The sequence below is a fragment of the Diabrotica virgifera genome, chromosome 10 (assembly GCF_917563875.1).
Source record: "Diabrotica virgifera virgifera chromosome 10, PGI_DIABVI_V3a".
In the NCBI taxonomy this organism is placed as follows: Eukaryota; Metazoa; Arthropoda; class Insecta; order Coleoptera; family Chrysomelidae; genus Diabrotica; species Diabrotica virgifera.
The window spans coordinates 14,440,147-14,464,411 of NC_065452.1; the positions used below are offsets into that span (position 1 = coordinate 14,440,147).

The 24,265-nt window shown below is 30.5% G+C and overlaps 1 protein-coding gene across 1 annotated transcript in view; it reads right to left on the reverse strand.

The window, feature by feature from the left end:
* Nucleotides 1–22,703, reverse strand: part of LOC114333918 (ceramide glucosyltransferase-B) — a 330,856-nt gene extending 308,153 nt beyond the window's left edge. The window contains exons 1-2 of the mRNA XM_050641309.1: nt 22,358–22,703; nt 22,123–22,264 (exon numbers count right to left, since the gene is read on the reverse strand). Of these exons, the coding sequence (XP_050497266.1) occupies nt 22,123–22,264; nt 22,358–22,482 (267 nt within the window). The 5' untranslated portion in view covers nt 22,483–22,703. The remainder of the gene's footprint in view (nt 1–22,122; nt 22,265–22,357) is intronic.
* Nucleotides 22,704–24,265: the final 1,562 nt, after the last annotated feature.

Consider the following 24,265-nt stretch of genomic DNA (forward strand, 5'->3'; position numbering starts at 1 on the left):
CTATGTTATTTCGGTCCAGAAAGTAACTGTATCGGTGTAGGATTTGTAAGCGAAATTTTTTATTATTATTGAGCAAATGTGTATACTGTTTCAGTCATGTAAGTAGAACTAATCAAATATTTACTAAGTGGATTTATTATTATATCATAAAATTTAGATATGTTTTAAAAATTAAAATGAATAATATATATTTGGATAATATTCAAAATTAAAAACAGATGAATAATTACTAATATACGAATATATACAGTATGTCCCTGTAAGTTGGAACCATATTATGGAAAACTTTTTTATTATTGATTTTACGAAAAAAAGGTTAGTACATATTCTTCATAAAAAGTTCTGCATGATCTAAAACCGAAGATGCAATCATCTGATATCGAGTTTTATCAATAGTATACGAGGCATGTCAAAAGATATGAATTTGTCTCAAGAGTAAAGTACCTTTATATATTTCACAAGATTGAAAATTGTTATTACAAAAATTTGTTTGGACTTAAAAATAATTTTCTAATATGCAACTACATTCTTCTAATTGAAAAAAAAAATTATAGAATGCACGTCGAATTTATAAGACTTTCAGATATATTAAAAAAAGATCAATGTCCCGCGAATACCACAGTGCTGAAAAAATTTGTGACAACATTGGAAAAAATGAAAACTCCGTCACAAATAGTATCTATGTTTTCTCACACAACTCGATTTGCCAGGAACCGAAATATTCGAATACAACCTACCGATATAGCTCGAAGAAAGGAAAGGGGACTAAAAGGTCAGAATCGCATACAGTCTGGAAGACCAACCACTCTGGAAAAAAAGAAAAAGAAGAAACCTCACATTAGTTTAAGCATAGAAAAAAACGAGTCTAGTGCAAAAAAACACTGACTTAACTCTGTTCAATAATTTAGTAAGTATCTAATATTAGTAAATATCCATGTTAGATATTTTTTAATTTTTATACAATATGTCCGACTAAGTTTAAACCTTATGGAAAACTTTTTTATTATTACTTTTACGAAAAAAAGTTGTTCTTTATAAAAAGTTTTGCATGGTCGAAAACCTAAGATACAATCATCAGATATCAAATTTTATTAAAAGTATACGAGGTATGTCAAAAAATATGATTTTCTCTCAAGAGTAAAGCACCTTTATATTCCACAATATTGAAAATTGTTATTATCGAAAGTTGTTTGGAATTAAAAATTATGTTCTAATGCACAATTATGTTCTTCTAATTGAAAAAAAAAATTGAAGATACCTAACATCATTTTTATTTTTAACTCAGAAATTATTAATTTTACCAAAAAAAAGTTATTCTTTATAAAAATTTTGCACGTTCTACAAAATAAGATTCAATAATAATATTTCACATTTTATCAATTTTATAAGGGGTATGTCAAAAAATAATATGAATTTCGCTAAAGAGTAAAGTACCTTTATTTTGCACAATACTGAAAAAATTTATTATAAAAAGTTGTTCAGAATTCAAAAACATGTATGAGTATACAATTACATCTTTTTAATTGAAATATTGTGAACTATAAAGGTATTTTACTCTTGAACAAAATTTATATTTTTTGACAAACCTTGTATACAATTGATAAAATTTGATAAATTATGGTTGCATCTTAGTTTTTAGACCATGCAAAACTTTTTATAAAGAATAATTTTTTTTTTCGTAAGACTAATAATATCGAGAAAATTAATTTGAGATAATTTGAGAAATTTTCAATTTTCTTTCAATTAGAAGAATGTAGTTGCGTAGTAGAACATTATTTTTAAGTCCAAATAAATTTTCATAATAACAATTTGCAAACTTGTGAAATATATAAAGATACTTTACTCTTGACAAAAATTCATATTTTTTGACATCTCTCATATACTATTAAGAAAACTTAAATCAGATGAGTGCATCTTCGGTTTTAGACCATGCAGAACTTTTTATGAAGAATATGTATCTTTTTTTCGTAAAATTCATAATAAAAAAGTTTTCCATATGGTTCCAACTTACAGGGACATACTGTATATTCTAATATTCTGCATACAAAATCTACTCGAATTCAGTCGCCCCCATGACTGAAATAGTATAGGTTTTGTAAATTCGCGGCCCGGCGATGTAAGGGGCCCGGCGTCGATCAGACCAAAGACGTAATTTTTCCCGTTTTTCTTTAGTCCATAATGCGTTTAATTAATACTCGGCTATATTTAATATTATGACCTTTAATCGATTTGGTTTCAAATTTTAACAGCAATAAATCACAGGAGTCAATTACTACAGTGCAGTCAGATAAAACTATGGTATGGATATGGAGATTAAAAATATATCAGGGCTTCTAGAAGATTTACAAAAAGTCAGAAGAATCTATGTTGAAGAATCTAAATTAGTTCCAAGCAAATATGGAATAAATCCAGTATTTACATCAAATAAAGAAAAACGGCGCAAAAGCCTGTGAGATTTTTGATGATTTGCTTGGGCCTATACATTTAATAGTAGTGATGCGACTGATAATTTTGAGCCCCACGCAATATTTCGCTGGGAAATATTTAATATTGTCATATAATAAGCAATTTAACCAGAAGATTTAATGCGGAAAATAAAATTCATTCGCCATTTAAAATTTTATGGATATTCAGAGATGAAGATGAAGGCAATATTAAAAAAATCGATATATGTATTGCGCGAGTTTTATAAAGAAGATATCAATGAATAATTGATAGATGAAATTTTTCATTTGAGAGCGATATACACGGATAATATTGGTGAATCTCAACTTTCTCCAATAGATTTGCTTAATAAAATTAAACATCTCAAATTTAAATCGTTATCGCGTTAAGAATATTTTGCACATTGCCGGTGACAGTCGCAGAAGCAGATAGATCCTTTAGTTTTCTTTTTCGCATAAAAAATGCTATGAGGTAATGATAGCTACAATGAAACAGGATCGGTTAGCTGCCTATCAACTTTGTGAATTGAGAATGATTTGGCAAAATCATTCGAAAATTAGAGGTATTTTTGCCGATCAGAAAACTCGAAAAACACCTGTATTATAAATATTTTCACTATTAGGTATAAATATAATCAAAATTTGATAAAATTTATATTTGAAACTAAACAATTTTTTGCTCTTCACTTTTTGCCGGGGGCCCGCCCTTCACTTTTTACCGGGGCCCGCTCATCTCTCGGCGGCACTGGGCGTACAGAGTCTTGGTAAATCGATGTTTTCCGTTTTTACCCCTACGAGAGGGGGCAGGTTTAAGGGAAAGCCGAGGGTAGGAGTGACACACTTTTTTGCATCTTTTTTAGGATGCCAAAATTAATATTTGCAGTAAAATTCAGATTGTTCATCTTGTTTTTAAAGGTCAAATATCTGACACTGAACTATAATGTTGCCTTTTATAGTTCTTCCACGCTATCTTTTCCCATGCATAAAATTATTCACGAATTACTTTTTAAACTAGATATCTCTTTAACTAACAGAAACTAGTATCGCAAAATTGAGCCGCTTCTCCATAGAAATCATAATAAGTTAACCAAAGATAAACAATACGGAATGTCTTTGATAGCTTATGAATTTTGAAGTTTATAATTTTCAATGACAGTGACAGTTTATTGGTTTATTTGCATTCATTGTATATTTGGTTTTATAAATCAATAAACTTTTATTTATTTATTAATAAAGTTTATTTGGTTTCATGTTTATAAAAAATAAATTAATATACCTAATATTTCAGTAAATTAAAAGAGGAGTTGCAATACTGACTATTGAGTCCCAGACAAAGACGAGTACATACATAATAATCGTAGTGTTGATAACTCAATTTGTGAAAAAATTGCACTTGTATCACTATTTCCCCAAAGGTACGTTATACAGGGTGAGTCATGAGGAACTGTACATACTCCTACCTCGTATAGAGGCCCCTATGGGGAATAACAAATGACCATTAAAAAGTGTCTGCTCCCATTGTTTAATAATATACAGGGCGAGTTTTGCATTTTGACAGAAACTTGTATTCGTCATAATTTTTGAACGGTCAGATCGATGTGTCTCTATTACCACCTAATCAACTGATTTAGTCAAACTAGAAAAAAATCAGGTCCGGCTTTAAAAAATTAGTTCGCTTTGGTCTTAGAAAAAATTTCACCCTGTATACGCTTTTTGAAAACTCTAATATGAATTTTACAAATTAGACAAATAGGCAATTAAAATGGCATATTTGTTTTTTTCCCCACACGATTACTTAATTTTTTATAAAAAAATCAAATTTGACTATGAATTAAAAGTTTGGTAAAGTGAACCATAGATTTAAAAAAATTAACTTTTATTACAAAAATTAATTTTTTTAAACAAATATTTAATTTAAAATAAAAATGTGTACCATTTTTATTCGGTTGCGATGCGAAGGCAAACCAATCTTACTTTTTAATTAGATTACGGAGTGCAGTCCAGTTCCTTTAACCTAGATTTTCTGCTCTTATTGGAGCTTCATCAGAAGAAACGTAGGCACTGTTCTCCATAATCCAACTAAATTGCATCGAGAAGTTTTCCCACACATCGCAACCAAATGGATGATAATAGGTGGCTAGCGCCATCTGGCAATTGAAAGACGAAGCAAGTTTTCAATCCTAATAGCAAATGAATAATATTGAAAAATATTAAAAATCACTAAAAGATTTTTAAATTGAAAATATTTAAATATTTAATTTATGTTACCACTCAATCAACTGATTTATTCAAGCTAGAAAATAATCAGGTCCGGCTTTAAAAAATTAGTTCGTTTGGGTCTTAGAAAAAATTTCACCCTGTATACGCTTTTTGAAAACTCTAATATGAATTTTACAAATTAGACAAATAGGCAATTAAAATGGCATATTTATTTTTTTCCCCGCACAATTACTTAATTTTTTATTAAAAAATCAAATTTGTCAAAATCGCAATTTTACCATAAAAATAAAAAAATTAAACAACGTTTTTCTTAAAATTAAAAGTTTCACCATTTTTTTTTTCTATAACACGTCTAGATCTAAAACTCCCCATACACTTCTCTTTGGACTCTATAGTTTAACATAGACGTGATCAAATAGATAAATTTTAAATTTTTTCACTTAATTTTTGCGATTTAACTTTGCAATTCACGAATCTGCACCTTTTATTTTTTAAAATTCATAACTTTTACGAGAAGAAGACTCAAAGTCTACAACAATTTTCATAGTCTTCTCAATGGTAAGAGATATGTGCTGTAAAAATTTCAGAAAAAAAAATATTAAAATGGAACAGAGTTGTAGCGAGTTAAACCGTGATTTCATTTTTTTTTTTTCATTTTTAGCTTAACATTCCGATTTTGACAAATTTGATTTTTTAATTAAGTAATCGTGTGGGGGAAAAAATAAATATGCCATTTTAAAATTGCCTATTTGTCTAATTTGTAAAATTCATATTAGAGTTTTCAAAAAGCGTATACAGGGTGAAATTTTGTTTAGACCAAAACGAACTAATTTTTTAAATCCGGGCCTGATTTTTTTTCTAGTTTGAATAAATCAGTTGATTGGGTGGTAACATAAATTAAATATTTGTTAAAAAAAAATAATTTTTGTAATAAAAGTTAATTTTTTTAAATGTATGGTTCACTTTACCAAACTTATATAATAATTATTCATAGCCAAATTTGACTTTTTTATAAAAAATTAAGTAATCGTGTGGGGAAAAAATAAATATGCCATTTTAAATGCATATTTGTCTAATTTGTAAAATTCATATTAGAGTTTTCAAAAAGCGTATACAGGGTGAAATTTTTTCTAAGACCCAAACGAACTAATTTTTTAAAGCCGGACCTGATTTTTTTCTAGTCTAAATAAATCAGTTGATTGGGTGGTAACATAAATTAAATATTTGTTTAAAAAAAATTAATTTTTGTAATAAGTTATTTTTTTTAAATCTATGGTTCACTTTACCATACTTTTAATTCATAGTCAAATTTTATTTTTTTTATAAAAAATTAAGTAACCGTGTGGGGAAAAATAAATATGCCCTTTTAATGGTCTATTTGTATAATTTGTAAAATTCATATTAGAGTTTTCAAAAAGCGTATACAGGGTGAAATTTTTTGTAAGACCCAAACGAACTAATTTTTTAAAGCCTTACCTGATTTTTTTCTAGTTTGACTAAATCAGTTGATTGGGTGATAATAGTGTAACGATTGACCAAAATAAGAGACACATCGATCTGACCGTTCAAAAATTATGACGAATATAAATTTCTGTCAAAATGCGAAATTCGCCCTGTATATTATTAAACAATGGGAGCAGACACTTTTTAATGGTCATTTGTTATTTCCCATAGGAGCCTCTATACGAGGTAGGAGTATGTACAGTCCCTCATGACTCACCCTGTATTAAAAATATTATTAATAATAATTTATTTATGTAATTCACCCAATACTTTTGTATTTCTCAACGTTAGGTAATATTTATATTAAATCTTAACAATATTAACTTTTTTGTTGTGACTGTTTTGTAATTTATTTATTACCGTTTTATATTTAGCTTTATAGGTCTTATCTTTATGTTTAATGTTGAGTCCATCAATCTCCTCAATAGTGGAAAAATATTAAACACTTCAATAAAATAACTTTATAAAATACGTTCACGGGATAATAGATATTTCCTAATTATTACCACTGACACTCTGATAGTATGTATCAATGATACTACACATTGACGTACGTTTCACTTTATTTTTTGATTTAACTTGTTTGAAAATGAATCGTGACGTGACGCATGGAAAAAGTTACGAGTGGAAGAATTATAATTAATAATTACTTACATTTAAAAAAAATCATTTTATGTATTGCAATATGTTAATATTACTACAAAAAGCCTGCAATATAATAAATACTGCAGGGAAATTAACTTCACGTGAGGTAAAAGGCAAGTATTTTCTGGATAGAAAATTGGCTGAGTGCCAGAAGGTACAAGTCCGTAGGAAATACAGAAGAAAAGTTTTATTAGATTATTTGGAATGATTTTTTTTAATGACAACTGTACGATACAAAATACAGGGACTGTTATTAACAAAAAATAATACAAATATTAATCTTGCTAAACTGACGATATAAGGAGCTAGTTAATAATCCGGTCAACTTAGACATCAAAATGCTTGGCTAATAACAAAAATTGCCGGAGAGCCAAATTTTGGTGGAGAGCTAGGGTATACCATAACAAATAAAGTTTAAAAAGTCCCCATCGATCCCATGTGTGCGTCAAAAGTTATTCGGGGTCAAAGGTCAAAATTTGAGATTTTTTGGATTTTTTTCGAAAACGGTAAGTTTTATCAAAAAAAAAAAACCTTAAACCAAAGTTGTAGATCTTAAAATTCTCTACAAAAATAGTCCTTACTATTTTTTCCCAAGAATTGCCATTCCTGAGATATCGCGATTCAAAGAGTCACATTATACATGATATGCACACGTTTCCAGACCACCTGTGAGGTAGTGTACTCGGCGCGTTTTTTTACCGTGGTTTCCCCTGTAGGCCTACTCCACTAACTGTTTTGACAGTTTTAGGATAATTTAAGGAAACAATACCGGTCAAGTTCTAGATATTACCTTATTATTGATATTGATTATTGATATTGCTATTGATTATTAGGTTAACTATTGTTTTGATTTCTTTAGATATTTTAATCAGATTCATATTCTTGAAAGTCTACTTCAACAGTCAAGTCTTCTTCGATTTCATCTTCTTCCTCTTCCTCTTGCTGGATGTTCAAAAATTGTTCAAATGTGACTGAGTCATTGGTCTCTTCATTAAAATCACAGGAGTCTTCCTCTGTTGTACTAAACTGGACATTTGAGCAAGACTGACCTTGGCAGTTGGTACACACTAGAGAACACAGCAACCCGACTTTTTTACATCCACATTTGGCACTACAACCTTTTTTGCAATTGCAAAAAATAGTGTTAAGGAGTTTTTCTGGAGCAGGTGGGAGTAAGGTTTTAATCGGTTCCAGAGTATTATCTATTGATTTCCAACCCCAGTCTTCTGGATTCAGTTCCTTGCCTAGCCATGTTTGAACTTGATAATTAATATACTCGATACAAATGTTGAAAAGCAGATGCTGATGTTGGAGGAAGACATGATAGTTGTACTTGTTTCTTGTTTCGCGTATTTTTTACAAAAGTTAAGTATCAGTATTTATCAAGACAAATAATTTTTTTTGGAGCTCCATAAACCGCAAGAAGAAAGCGAACTCCTTGCGTAATTATTGTTTGCGGTGTAGAATCAAGTTCTGTAAAAACTTTACAGCAGTCAGTCAAATCTTTTTTTTCGAATAATTTAAGTACTGACGTTTTGCCCCTTCTGTACATTGCGGACGTAGTGTCGCAGCCGGTTATCGCATGTAAAAATAAAATGTACTTTTGGCATTTGGGATAAGCCGATAAACTATTCGAAGAATACACCTCTGTTCGCTGTTGAGCCCTTCCAGGTTTCAGAAAATAAATAACTTATCTACTGGAGTCCTTGCAGTAATCAGTACCAACATATCAACACCTTCACCAACTACAATTATTGTTGTGTTTGTTGCCTTAAATTTTTCAATTGCTGTCTCAATTATAAGGACATCTGCGTCATTTTTAGCTTGTTTCACTTCAATATTCGCAGCTATTAATTTTTCAGTTAACATTTCAGCTTTCTTTCAGCTTCTTGCGGTTTATGGAGCTCCAAAAAAAATTATTTGTCTTGATAAATACCGATACTTAACTTTTGTAAAAAATACGCGAAACAAGAAACAAGTACAACTATCATGTCTTCCTCCAACATCAGCATCTGCTTTTCAACATTTGTATCGAGTATATTATCAAGTTCAAACATGGCTAGGCAATGAACTGAATCCGGAAGACTGGGGTTGGAAATTAATAGATAATACTCTGGAACCGATTAAAACCTTACTCCCACCTGCTCCAGAAAAACTCATTGACACTATTTTTTGCAATTGCAAAAAAGGTTGTAGTGCCAAATGTGGATGTAAAAAAGTCGGGTTGCTGTGTTCTCTAGTGTGTACCAACTGCCAAGGTCAGTCTTGCTCAAATGTCCAGTTTAGTACAACAGAGGAAGACTCCTGTGATTTTAATGAAGAGACCAATGACTCAGTCCCATTTGAACATATTTTGAACATCCAGCAAGAGGAAGAGGAAGAAGATGAAATCGAAGAAGACTTGACTGTTGAAGTAGACTTTCAAGAATATGAATCTGATTAAAATATCTAAAGAAATCAAAACAATAGTTAACCTAATAATCAATAGCAATATCAATAATCAATATCAATAATAAGGTAATATGTAGAACTTGACCGGTATTGTTTCCTTAAATTATCCTAAAATTGTCAAAACAGTTAGTGGAGTAGGCCTACAGGGGAAACCACGGTAAAAAACGCGCCGAGTACACTACCTCACAGGTGGTGTGCAAACGTGTGCATATCATGTATAATGTGACTCTTTGAATCGCGATATCTCAGGAATGGCAACTCTTACGAAAAAAATAGTGAGGACTATTTTTGTAGAGAATTTCAAGATCTACAACTTTGGTTTAAGGTTTTTTTTTGATAAAACTTACCGTTTTCGAAAAAAATCCAAAAATTCTCAAATTTTGACCTTTGACCCCGAATAACTTTTGACGCACACATGGGATCGATGGCGACTTTTTAAACTTTATTTGTTATGGTATACCCTAGCTCTCCACCAAAATTTGGCTCTCCGGCAATTTTTGTTATTTGAAATGTCTATATAGACCGGGTTATAAAGAAATAACTATATCATAAAAACCAATAAAAAGACAATGTAGACAAGGGCGGATCCAGGTCCGATTTTCGAGGAGGGGGCAAGCATGAACTTTTTTGGGGGATACCGGGGGGAGGATATCTCCGGTATCTTTTGTATAAAAAAACTTAAAATTCAAACCCAAACCACTCAATTTTGGATCCAAAAAAATTCTTGGGTCTCCGATTTGTCTGAAACTTGGTGTATAGATTCTGCGTAACATTAAAATAAGACATTTAAACCCGAACAATCGTTTTTTTTTCTTTGGGTGTTTTAAAGATCCTTTTTAGCAATTTTACAGTGATTCTGCAGTGATGGCAGATTTTGGCATTTAACCCGGGAGCAGTCGCGCTCACTTCTGTTGCGTAAGCAGTCGTGCGTAGAGAAAAAATCTAACAATACGAATTTAAATATGAATTTCTATTTTATAATATTTTTATTTTCTTGTTATGTTAAAAATACCTATTTCTGACAATTTAAAAGCTAATTAGTTCTCACCAAAGCCATTGATTCCACAAAGAAAAATAAAAAATTTAAAAAAATTTTAAAAAAATTCCCACGCAGTACTACAATTTTTCTCGAGGCACTTACGAGTGGAAAGTTATGCTGCAAAATTGTTCATCAAGTTATCACAGAAAAGGATAAAATGTTAGATTTTTTATAACCCCGCGACTGCTCCCGGGTTAAATAAATTTGTATATTTTATCATAAAGTAGGTATCAATAGAAAAAATAATGTTTCGACAGACTGTACTCAAAAATGTCATTATAGGGCATTATAACAAGTTATTTTGATTTTTTTGATTAAATTTTAGTCTAGAAAACGTTAAAACGAGAATTTTCCTCAATTCCCAAAATACATATCCTTCGATTTGGATGAAAATTGGCCCACAGATAGCCAAAATACAGGACTGTAAGTGGTTAAAAGGATTTTTACTTTTTTACAATGAAAAAAAATGTTAAACAATATACAATATACTGAATATAACAAAATTCAGTTTGGCAACATTGTGTGAATACCAAGTCCTACCGAAAGTATCGGACATCAACAAAACCGTAATTTAGTCCAGACAAATTAATATATTTTTTTACCAACAAAAATTAGATGTTTTAACCAAATAACGTTTCAAATATGATATGCAAAATAATTTTGAATTCGGTTCCGTTAATAATAACCTTGCTTCTTTTGTCCTTACAAATAAAAAAATGTTTAATTTCTCTGGCAAAATATTTTATCGTCTAAAATAATTTTAACTGTACCTACTAATATGCAAGATGACTACTAATGACTAGTTTTCATGATTAATGGGTGTTAAAATATCGGCAAGCTCGTATCTTTAAAGCGGCCGTATCAAATTTCTTAAACATTTATATCAAACATTGATAAAGCCACTGAGCCTTCTGCCAGTTCCGTTTTTACCACATGCAATAATATCAGAGTAAAAAATATATTACAGTCCAGTAGGGATAGTATTTGACCTTACATGCCGAGTTGCCCAAAATTTTTATTTTCCTAATCTTTAGGGGGTCAATAGCAGTGTAAATTTAAAATGGCGAATGAATTCCGCCGTTGCGTTAGCCGTCTTGATTTTAAACCAGAACCGTTTTTGCTCAATATCTCCGCCATTTTCAACTTTTCGACAAAAAGTGTAGGGTTGAAATTGTTGAAAATGCGATTTTCTATAATTTCTTTTATTACAAATTTTTGGTGCGGCCGATATTTCAGAGCTAAGGGGGAAATAGTAACAGTTAGAGCATAATTATTGAATTATCTCGTTTAATATTAGTTTTACGACAAAACTTTACCTACACAAAAATGGAGAGAATTAAATTTTATGTAATATTGATATCTTTAATTTTTTTGCTAAAATCAATATTTAAGGTAGTACGTATGCGGTTAAGACCTGATTGGTTTTACAGCAGTTGCTTTTATTTAATATCTCCTCCATTTTCAACGTTTCGACAAAAATGGTAGGAACTAAAATTATTCCAAATAAATCGCATTTACAATTATTAAAATTTCTTTTAACCATTTTTTTTTGTGCGGTCGATATTTTCCGACTTAATCGTATTTAGGTACATTAGACGACTATATTTTTGACTGCTATTTTTGAATGAACTATTTTTTAATTGTAAAAAAATAAAATTGCTTTTAACCACTTAAAGGTCTGTATACGGGCTATCTGTGGACAAATTTTCAGCCAAATCGAAGGATATGTATTTTTGGAATTGAGGATAATGTAAAAAGTAGTATTTTAATGTTTTCTATACTAAAATTTGACCGAAAATATCAAAATTATCTTATTATAATGCCGTATAATGACATTTTTGAGTCTCTTCTGTTGAAACATCTTTTATATTTATACTTTATGATGAAATATACAAATTTATTTAAATAAATACCAAATCATAGTAAAATCGCTAAAAATGATATTAAAACACTCAGGAAAAAAGACGACTTTCACAAAAATCCAAGACCCTCAAGTTTTTGTCTGACTCATTTATGGAATTTACCTTAAGTTTATATTTTTTAATTCTCGGGGTGGGGGGGGGGCATGGCCCCCTCTCTGGATTCGCCCTTGAATGTAGATTGATTGAATGTTGAGTTAGCTAAATTAAAAAGTATTGTACCCTCGGAGATCCGTGGAAAAAATTTACACCCAAAATAACAAAATTCAGTTTGGCAACACTGTGCGAATGTTGATAGTAACATATCCTTTTTAAGATAAGTATAACTGTAATTTAGTCCAAACAAATTAATATATTTTTTTTGCCAACAAAAATGAGATTTTTCAACCAAATAATGTTTCAAATATGATGTGCAAAATAATTTTTAATTGGGTTCTGCTAATGGGCTTGCTTTTTTGTCATTAAAGTAAAAAAAACTAAATTTTACTCATTAAATCAATGTTGTCCGGTTATCGTCTTAATTATTTTAACTGTACTAATATCCGTTGAGTAATTCTGAATGATTAATAGGTCGTTAAAACATTTTATCTGTAGCGGCTTCTGGAATATCTTAAAAATATCGAATTTCATTGATAAAATGCGCATATTCCACCGATCTTCGGTTCGACAATACCTCTCAAGATAATTCACGTTTTTATAAATCTATCGTATATCGTATTTAAATACATAAAATCAAAGCAATTTATGATAATTTCTGTACACATTGTATAAGATTTTAACTAAATTCTCCTAATTTACATATCTTATCTTTTTGGCAGGGCCACTTTTAAATACAATACAAATTATTGCTGATAATATTCCTAGGATATATACCTACATCAGTCACTTATTTATAGTACATATGTATATTTTAATAATTTTGGATATTTACTAGAAAATTAACTGATTTATAACAGAGTATTAACTAGCAAAGCATTTATGTCACAGTAAATGACCACCTCTTATGCTAACCCTTTATTAGGCACCATCTTAAAAAGTGGGTCATTTTTGATGTCTCGAATTTCCTAAATCTGTTGTTTGATTTAAGTGATTTTTTTAATATGTTATAGCCTTATTCTTTATTAATATCGCTGTAATAATATTGTTGCTAGACAGGTTTATTGTCATTGTATACAGGTGTACCAATCAAACGGTGTTTTTTCTCAAAGTTCGCAACGCCCTGTGAAATATTCTAGCATTTAGAAAATACTGAAATTCAAACCCAACTATAGCCTCACGTTTTCTTAACATTTTGTTTTTTGATTCATTCACTTATGTTGGATAATAAAAAAGTTAGGTACTTTATCAACTAGCCATGTTTTTCATCGATAGGGTGTTATTAAATAAGTATGACAAACTTTAAGGGGTAATTTTGCATGAAAAAATAATGACAGTTTGCTTTATAAACATATGTCCGCAAATGCTTCGTTTTTGAGATACGGAGTGTTGAAATTTTTCTTACAAATGGTAAATTATTTATTGTTCTAAAACCGGTTCAGGTATGCAAATGAAATTTGGTGGGTTTTAAGAATCACCCGTATGGGCGCCTATGGTGAATATAAAATTTTTAATTGTATGTCAAAAAATGCGCAATAACTACCTCTTACTACCCACCAAATTTCATTTGCATATCTCAACCGGTTTTAGAGCAATAAATAAATCGTCATTTGTAAGAACAATTTCAACACTCGGTATATCCGAAACGAAGCATTTGCGGATAGACGTTTATAGAGCAAACTGTTATTATTTTTTCATGCAGAATTACCCCTTAACCCTTTAACGTACACACTCGAGTTAACTCGAGCACGCTAAACTAACCAAACTATGCACACTCGAGATAATTCGAGCGGCGTTGTATTTTATGTTGCTATAATTTTTTACACTCGAATGCAATCGAGAATAGGGAACTTGCACTAAAAAAATTTTTGCATAAAATTGTTAATTTATGTTTTAAAATGTTATATTCAAAATATTACGTCTTAACAATGAATAGTGTACGTACAACATCTAATCAAAGTTTCGCGCCTAAAATTTCCGTTTTAAACAACTTCAAAAGCGAGACCTGGGGTCTGACGTCACAGGCCACTCGTATCGTTTGCCCGTTCGGGGTGGGCTATTGCATTTAATGCAGTTTGCCCATAGATAAATAATATCATTGAAATATCTTGTTTTACTCTGTGGCAAAACTGATTTTTTCTGTGACAGGCAACATATTAACATTTTATCTCTGTTGACATGTATCAAAAAGTTCTTTTTTATGAAATTACTTTTGTCGTTTCTTGTGTTGAAGAACAAAGAAGAAACAATTAACTTAAAAATAAACAAAACTTTTAGTAATGAAAGTAAGAGTAAGTAAAAAGTATTAGTGCTACTATAGTATGCGGTCTACAGTAGGGTTTCTACTATAGCTTGCGGTCTACCGAGGGATGCGGTGTAAGTATAAGCTGAGATGATAAAGATATTAACTTGTAAAATTACAATAATGATTCTTCTTATTTATGCGTATTATTAACTTTGTAAAGAAGGATTTTGTTGGCTATGTACACGTTCTATCAGTACGTCTGCTAATCACCATAATCTTTTCTCAGAAGGCTTTGAACACAATAATGAAAGGCTCCAGTAGGTACTAATAAACATTACAATAAAAAATTAAAAAGTTACACCGTAATCTTTTCCAGGATATACGAAATCATTCGATTAGAGGTAGGTAGATCAAACCCACGGGGTAAATCGTATACTATAATATAATGGTACCAAACTATTGTTATAAACGGTTTAAACATGCTTATTAATAACTCTTACTTATTTGCCTTGACACTTCGCATTTCTCCAATAGAATAGCTTTCACTACTTTTTATAAAAGTTGCCACGATGAAGACATCAACGGTAGGTAAGTTAGTCAGATTGACCTTTTGAAAAACCCTCGTCCGTCATATTATGCGTTTTAAACTTTTTACAAAGTAGCACTCAACTTTATCAATTTCAGTTTAAAACTAAGCTGATTAGGGAACTACTTATTACAATATATAAGATGAACATAAATAATACCTAGGCATTTTCCATTAAAGACGATTAAAATGTAATATACCCGTGATACCTACCCTAATCGCGTTGTTTCCGACTAGCTAGCCCGGTTGACCGACCGTGGCCCGTGACGTCGAACCAATAGAAGGACGTTCAAGAGCCTCCTAAGATATTTGAATTTTATAGCATTTTCAAAGCGTCGTAATTAGCGTACGGGTTAAAAATATTTGTTTTTTTCGCATGCAAGCGTTTTAAGATCATGATGTTACCTTATGTGTTTTAATATCATTTTAATATTTAAAAATTTATGCAAGTTCCCTATTGAAAATAACAATGTGAACGCAAAAAAATATATGCTTTTTCTACTTACGGCTGATCTCTTCCTTGTGAGTCGCTTTCCGACAAATGTGCATATTCATATTCTGATTCGCTCATAAATATATATTTTACTAAAACTTAATGTAAAATATAATATAATAATAATACATTTGTTCCAACACAATGAAAAACAGGTATGTAATGATCACGCTCCTGCGCAGTAAACAAAATACGTTCCAACAAAAAGATGATTGTTGCTCTCATCGTCCTTCCGATTGTTCCAACAAAAATTGTTATCGTCCAGTGACAGTTTCGTGACGATCATTTCAGTAATCGGATAAATGCAAGTACTCTTTGGGCTGATCTGCGCACTAGATCACTTTTTTCATTAAAACAAATTGCTTTTTTTTGGCCGGTCTTTTTCAAAAAAACTGTGCATTAAGGGGTTTTGAAGTTTGTCGTGCTTATTTGAAAAAAAAAAACTGTATTGATGAAAAACAAGGCTAGTTGTTAAAGTATGGTCGCCTCGGAAATCGGTGGGAAAATTTACACCGAATATAACAACATTCAGTTTGGCAACATTGTGTGAGTATCAAGTTCAATACAATCGTAATTTAGTCCAGACGAATTAATATATTTTATCGCCAACCGTCACTATAAAGTCATTCATTATTGTACTCATCTGCCCTCATTTGCGGCAGTAAAGTAGCTCTTTATTGTACTGAAAGAAGAATTTTACTTTACCTGCCGCGATTGATCAAATTAACCGAGATTGAATGTAAGTGGTCGATGGCAGTAATCGAATGGCGAGTATTTGAGTGGACTTAAAATTTATTTACTTTAATTATTAAAAATATTGTACACAATTGGCTATATTATCAATTAAATTTATGTCAAAAAATGAAATTCTGTAATATTTTGTAATTATATTCATATAAAATAAATTAAAACTTTACCGATTTAGTAATTATTCAATATTGATAACTATCGATTAAAAATCGAAAGCGGCCATCTTGCAAGTTATCTGTCATCACTGTCATGAACTTATTTATTATGACGTCTAAAATATGAAATGTTCTTAAATTGTAAATTGCAAGTAAGTGTTAAAACTAATATCAAATTATGTTGGCAAATATTATTTTATATCAATAAAACATATCTTGACCGATTGTCAAATATACCAGCAAACGAGAAGTAAACTAAACCTACCCAGGGACATATCTGAGCTTCTTAGAGACAATACAAATTAATATCAACAATATAATAATACAGTTTTTAAAGGAAATAGGAATAAAAGACATTTAATTGTATCACAAATTTTTTAGGTATACTTTTTGTTAGTACATTATGTATTTACTTAACATTATAATTGGTAGTCATCGTTGACCTAAGATGGTTGATTGGGTCCTCGGGTATAGCATCACCATGTTCCCAGAGGTTATATCTTTGAACATCGGCGTTTAGCCTTTACAATATTATTATAACACAATGTAGATTGATTTATAATCACAACCATTGTTTGGTTCTGGGGCTATTTTGCAAGTATTTCAAATTCACTGATGATGGACCGATAGGTTCGAAAACGTTCTGATGAACACATTTTATTCAATCCATTGGGATTTTGAAAAAAAAATTTTAGTAAATATACCTTTTACATAGAAGTGGTTTTACTTCATGTTCCAGTTTGTTTAACTATAAGGTATACAGCCAACCCAGGGAACTACCCCTTTTAGTTAATATTATAATCTCTTTTTATTTTTAATATGTATTTTCCATTGTTGTCGTTTATAACCTCAGTGGTTCGGGGTTAATATTTCCCCAGTTAATATTATAATCTCTTTTTATTTTTAATATGTATTTTCCATTGTTGTCGTTTATAACCCCAGTGGTTCGGAAGACATTAAATTAAAAAAATATATGTTGGCGGTAAAATTTTGTATGCACCACGTCAGTAAAGACTCCTTATCGAACTCGTCTGTTATTACGAGCTTCGCTCGCTACGCTCGCTCTTCTCGTAATATCAGACTCGTTCGATAAATAGTCACTTTACTGACTTGGTACACAAATAACTATTATCGCCAACCGTCACTAAAGTCATTCATTATTGTACTCATTTGCCCTCATTTGTGGCAGTAAAGTAACACTTTATTGTACTGAAAGAAGAATTTTACTTTACCTGCCGCGATTAATCAAATTAACCGAGATTGAATGTAAGTTGTCGACAGCAGTAATCGAATGGCGAGTATTTGAGTAAACTTAAAATTTATTTACTTTAATAATTATTAAAAATATTGTACACAATTGGCGATATTATCAATTAAATTTATGTCAAAAAGGAAAATTCTTTAGTATTTTGTAATTATATCCATATAAAATAAATTGAAACTTTACCGATTTAGCAACTATTCAATATTGATAACTATCGATTAAAAATCGAAAGCGGTCATCTTGCAAAAGTTATCTGTCATCAATGTCATGAAATTATTATGACGTCTAGAATTTAAAAAGTTTTTAAATTGTAAATTGTACGTAAGTGTTAAAACCAATATCAAATTGTTGGCGATAAAATTTTGTATGCACCACGTCAGTAAAGACTCTTTATCGAACTCGTCTGCTATTCGCCTCGCTGGCTCTGCTCATAATATCAGACTCGTTCCATAAAGAGTAACTTTACTGACTTAGTACATAAATAACTATTTTTACCAACAAAAACGAGATATTATAAACAAATAGCGTTTCAAAAATGATGTGCAGAGTAATTTTGATTTCGGTTACGTTATAGACCAGGGCGCATCTGTAAAAATATTAGTACATTTGGACGTTGAGAGGTGACACAAATTTTTTTGTAGAAATTGCCTGAAAATAACTCAAATAATAATATTTGAGTTATCCTCCCTCTCAAAAAGGTCCGGAACATTGTTTAAATAATCAAAATGTCAAAAAATGAAGGAAAATTTCGATTTTTTCTTCGTTTTTTGATTATAACTTTAAAAGTATTCATTTCCGAGAAAACTTGTACTGACATAAAAGTTGCGTAATTAAATTTCCAACAATATAGAATTGGTTAAAAATTTAAAAAATAGTCACCCTTGTTCCAAAATAGCAATTATTGCGAAAAAACCATACAAAAACAAGTATTCGCATTTTACGCTTTTCAACCATTTATACTAAACTTAGGACCTTCATATTTCATTCACAGAAACTTTATGATACAGTAAAACAATACTGTAAATTTAATTAAGATTGGTTAAATAGATTTTGCAAAATAAATTTTGCAATCCAGCTTTCGCAAAAAAAATTCATTTTTTCAAAATGTTACAGGACTGAAAATAAAGCAGATAGCAAGTTGAAATTTTTTTTGCTTATAGAAGTGTACTGTACCTTTCATTTGCAATTTGCAAAACTAAAATCGATTAACTACCACGGCGTCAGGAATTTTTTTAAATAAACATTAATTATTGGTGCTACGCGCAGGACAGCGGATAGTTTACTCTGATTGGGCATTCCAATGACCTTTGATAATGATTGATACATTTTAATTTTTATTATATTTCGATATAAATAAATAAACTTGTTTATTGCAAAATAAAAACACATACCTATCCTTTGAAATAACACTTTTTTTAGCAAAAACTTTCTTTGTTGATATATTTTAACTTAGAGAATAAAACTTTATTATTTTTAAACATATGCAATTGTTTAAACAATATTTCACAAACAATAATAAAATTAGTTTGATTTTTGTGGAATTAAAATATTAAAATACAACAAAATATAGAGTAAGAAAATATATATATTAGATAAAGATTGGAAGAAATTTTGGTGGAAATCAACTTGTGTGAATTCTACACCGCTGTCCTGCGCGTAGCACCAAAAATTAATGTTTATTTAAAAAATTTCCTGACGCCGTGGTAATTAATCGATTTTAATTTTGCAAATTGCAAAGGAAAGGTACAGTACACATCTATAAGCAAAAAAAAATTCAACTTGCTATCTGCTTTATTTTCAGTCCTGCAACATTTTAAAAAAATGAATTTTTTTTGCGAAAGCTGGATTGCAAAATTTATTTTGCAAAATCTATTAAACCGATCTTAATGAAATTTACAGTGCTGTTTTACTATATCATAAAGTTTTTCTGGGTAAAATATGAAGGTCCTAAGTGTAGCATAAATGGTTGAAAAACGTAAAATGCGAATACTTGTTTTTGTATGTTTTTTTTTCGCAATTATTGCTATTTTGCAACAAGGGTGACTATTTTTTAAATTTTCAACCAATTGTATATTGTAGGAAATTTAATTACGCAACTTTTATGTCGGTACAACTTTTCTCAGAAATGAATAATTTTAAAGTTATAATCAAAAAACCAATGAAAAAATCGAATTTTTCCTTTCATATTTTGACATTTTGATTATTTAAACAATGTTCCGGACCATTTTGAGTGGGAGGATAACTCAAATACTATTATTTAAGTTATTTTCAAGCAATTTCTGCAAAAAAATTTGAGTCACCTCTCAACGTCCATCTCAAAACAGATCCGCCCTGGACTATTAATGAAATTGCTTTTTTGTCCTTAAAAGTAGAAAAAAGTCTAATTATTCTTGTTTAATATTTTATTCTGTAATAATTTTAACTGTACTAATATGCAAGTCGACTACTAATGAGTAATTTTTATGATTAATGTGATGTTAAAATATCGGCAAGCGCTTATCTTCAAAACGGCCGTATTGAATTACTTAAACATTTATACCGAACACTGAACTAGGCACGTTCTTCATCTATACAGGGTGTAGTTAAATAAGTACCACAAACTTAAAGGGGTAATTCGGCATGAAAAAATAATGACAGTTTGCTTTATAAACGTAGGTACGTCCGCAAATGCTTCGTTTTCGAGATACGGAGTGTTTAATTTTTTCTTACAAATGACAATTTATTTATTGCTCTAAAACCGGTTGAGATATGCAAATAAAATTTGGTGGGTTTTAAGAGGTAGTTATTGCGTATGTTTTGACATACAATTAAGAAATTTATATTCACCATAGGCAAGCATACGGGTGATATTACCCTGTATTGACGAAAAACATGGCTAGTTGTTCAAGTACCTAACTTTTTATTACCTAACTACCTAACATAAGCAAATGAACCAAAAAACAGAATGTTAAGAAAACCTGAAGCTATAGTTGGGTTTTAATTTCAGTATTTTATAATTGCTAGAATATTCCACAGGGTGTTTGCGAAAAACACAGTTTGATTGGTACACTCGGTATGTAATGATAATTTTACCTGTCTAGCAACAATATTATTACAGCGATATTGTTAAATAATAAGGCTATAATATAATATTAAAAAAATCACTTAAATCGGACAACAGATTTAGGAAATTCGAGATATCAAAAATGGAGTTAATTTTTTGAGCAGTGTATTTTCAAAAAGCAATAAAGAGATTTCTTAAAGATTTGTTAAGAGCGGAAGCGTAAAATTTTGCTCGAATGCAATTTTAAATCCATTAATTTTTTTTCGAATCCTGAGAAAACTAATACATATTTGGGCCCATCGCCCATCAGAATCAAAACCTGCTAAATCCTAAATTTTTCGTTCTGTTAAATCCAAACTAAAAGTACAAATTTCTGAAGATGTAAGGGGCAGGCAGAAAAATGACAAATTAGTGTGTAATTTTATGATATTTATTGATGCTCCTTTGATTGAGAAATGCGAGATACTTTATGGAAAATTTAACATTTTTAATGTTTTTTTAGCCTACTGACAAAATTTCAAAACATGGATAATTTCACAAAAGTGACTGAAAACTTGTATAGGTATAGGTAATGTTAATTTTAATAAGTTACAGTGGTAAAAAAAAATTGAAAATTGAGTGTGATTTTTAATTTCAAATATCTCAATAAAAAGAAACTTTTTATTTATTCTAAGGGACCTTCTGCCCTCGGTACGAATGTTCTCTTTCATTCTGCGTTTAAATTTTTCAAAAATATTTATTAGTTTTTCCAGGATTCGAAAAAAATTAATACATTAAAAAAACACTGCCCCGAAATTTTGGCCTACGCTCTTAAACACAAACTAAAAATTTAAATGGATGAATAATAAAAGGTATTTATTTAGAAAGAAGGCATTTAAAAAAACTCAAAAATAAAGTTTTAAATAAACTTTTAGTTTTTATTTATTTTAGCAAGCAGGTATCAATTTTTTATTCTATGGTGTTTAGCAAATAATATGCCTCAACACTTAAAAAGCAATTGAACACAACTATAAATGGTTTTTTGCCAAAAGAAATCATAGATTATACAAATGTCAGTGTAAATGATTATCTATATTTTAAAAATGAATTGTTTCACCTACTTTTTGTACTATTTATTTGTGAATTTGTGTAATAAGGAGAATTCAATGTGATGCAGATAATTGAAGAACAGAAACGTTAAAATATAGAAGATGCCTATTGCTTGGAAAATATTTTATAATGAAAATAGATGTATAAGTTTGTAAATTTTGAAAATAATGCAGTACTTACCATTGGATAATTCATGGTAAAAAAGGTCTCCAAGTTAGAGACCAAATGGGCATCAGTCCCCATTAGGGGCTTTAAAATTGAGACACCGGGGTAAGGTTCATCTGTAGACAAGGGTTTAACCTTTCTATGCAGTCTGTATTTACTAAAACACACAAAAGCACTCAATTTAATAAACTAATATCACAAAAAACAACACTATTGCCCCTGTTTGAGGTTATGTATAAAGGTCCCTTACCCATAAAATATTGCTAACAAGTGAATTATCCATAGTGCACACCAAAACACCAAAAAAAATATTGCGAATCCATATAAAGTGTAAATCATTGGGTCCTGTAACCTTAAAACTAAGGAACTCAGCATTCAACATCCCTATCTAAATACGTTCATGTCTAGTAACTGACACTGACGCTGTACACCCTTCGTCCACAACTGTCACAGTAAACTAAACAAGAGAAGAGAGGGAAGATTTGTCGTAGTTCTTTGAATTCCTGATTCCGCTAAAGACATTAGTTCAGCTCACTTATTACCACTTTATTACACAGAACCGTTTGCGCCTGACTTGGTCGACTATATTAAAATAGTTCTCTGAAAATCAACTGACTGCTGGACAAAGTTAGCCGATTGCAGATGTCAACGTTGCCAGATCTCCAAGTGAGACGTATCATTAATTTACTATCGATAGACGCACTGGAAATTTTTGAATTTAAATTTGTAGTCTTTTATTCTGTTTAATATGTTAATAACAAAATCTCAAACGAAAATATAATTTCAATTTTATATTATTAAAAAAATAGCTTTGATATTTAAATAGAAAAAGTTTTAATATTAATGTTTATTAAAAAAATTTAAGTATTATGTTTATAAGATAAGGAAGGGATTAAGCCACAATTATTAATTATTGGTATAATAAAAATTACGCCAATGAAATCATCTTCCAAGAATTTTTTTAAATAATCTTTTTTTTGAGAACAATTTCCGGAGTTGAAATCGAAACGTCAAACGTTAGTTAATTAAAAATGTAATTTTCATTACACCAATAATCAGGACCGTAACTACCATTGGGGCAACCGGGACAGTGCCCCGGGGCCCCCGGCCAAGGAGGCCCCGCAGGTCCTCCTTTTTTGACCGTGCATAGATTTTAATGAGGAAAATAAAGATATGTATTTTAAAAGCAGATCCCAACAAAATATTTTCAAATGACACAATTTTAAAAAGACCTTTCAGAGGTACCCTAGAACTGAACATAAAGTTTTAATTTTTCACTGGGGAAATTAGTATTTTCGGCTAAAATGCAATTGGAACAGAACCATTAGAAGGGTCCGCTGAGGCCTGAGCTAAGCAGGGGCTCCCGAGACCTTAACATAAAAATTTAAATTATTACTTAGGAAATGAGTTATTTCGGCGTAATAAAACCTAAAATGCCATTGGAAGAGGGGCCCGGGCTAAGCTGGGGCCCCCGAGACCTTTCATAAAGATATAAATTGTTACTGAGGAAATTAGTTATTTTGGCGAAATAAAAACTAAAATGCAACCGGAATAGGACCCCTGGTCCCAGCTACTTTGTCTTAACCAATTTACCCAGACCACATCTTGGTACGTGAACTGAACCACATATTGAAAAGAAAAAGAAAGGTAAGGGTAAGATGGAATGAGCACATTGGAATCAGCCCCACCAGTACCACAGCATACTAAATCTAACAGCAGTAACAGTACTCGCCTTCGAGAGTGTCACTGCTGAAGGTACCGGATATCGTTTTCTACTATCCTCGTCAAATAGGATTCTGCTCTCGTTAGAGCTGTAGATATACAATTACTTCCCGACGGTCTCGTCCTCTTTGACATTTTCCGATCTCCTTCAATTTTTCTTCCACTTTTTCCATATCGAATTTTGGGCGGAGGTAAATTCCTCACCAACCAGTAAAAACATATAATCCGACAGGTATTTTCCTCACCAAATTTAAAGGTTCCTATTAATCCGGTAGGTATTTTGCTTACCAACTCGCTCAGGTAATAAAATAAAAATATAGGTTTAATTTAAGAATGTCTATTATGAAAGCATCCGAAATCCGAATAGAAGACATTCATTTCCTTACATTATAATAATAGTTTATAATATAGATAATATGCAAGAGGTATAAATTAT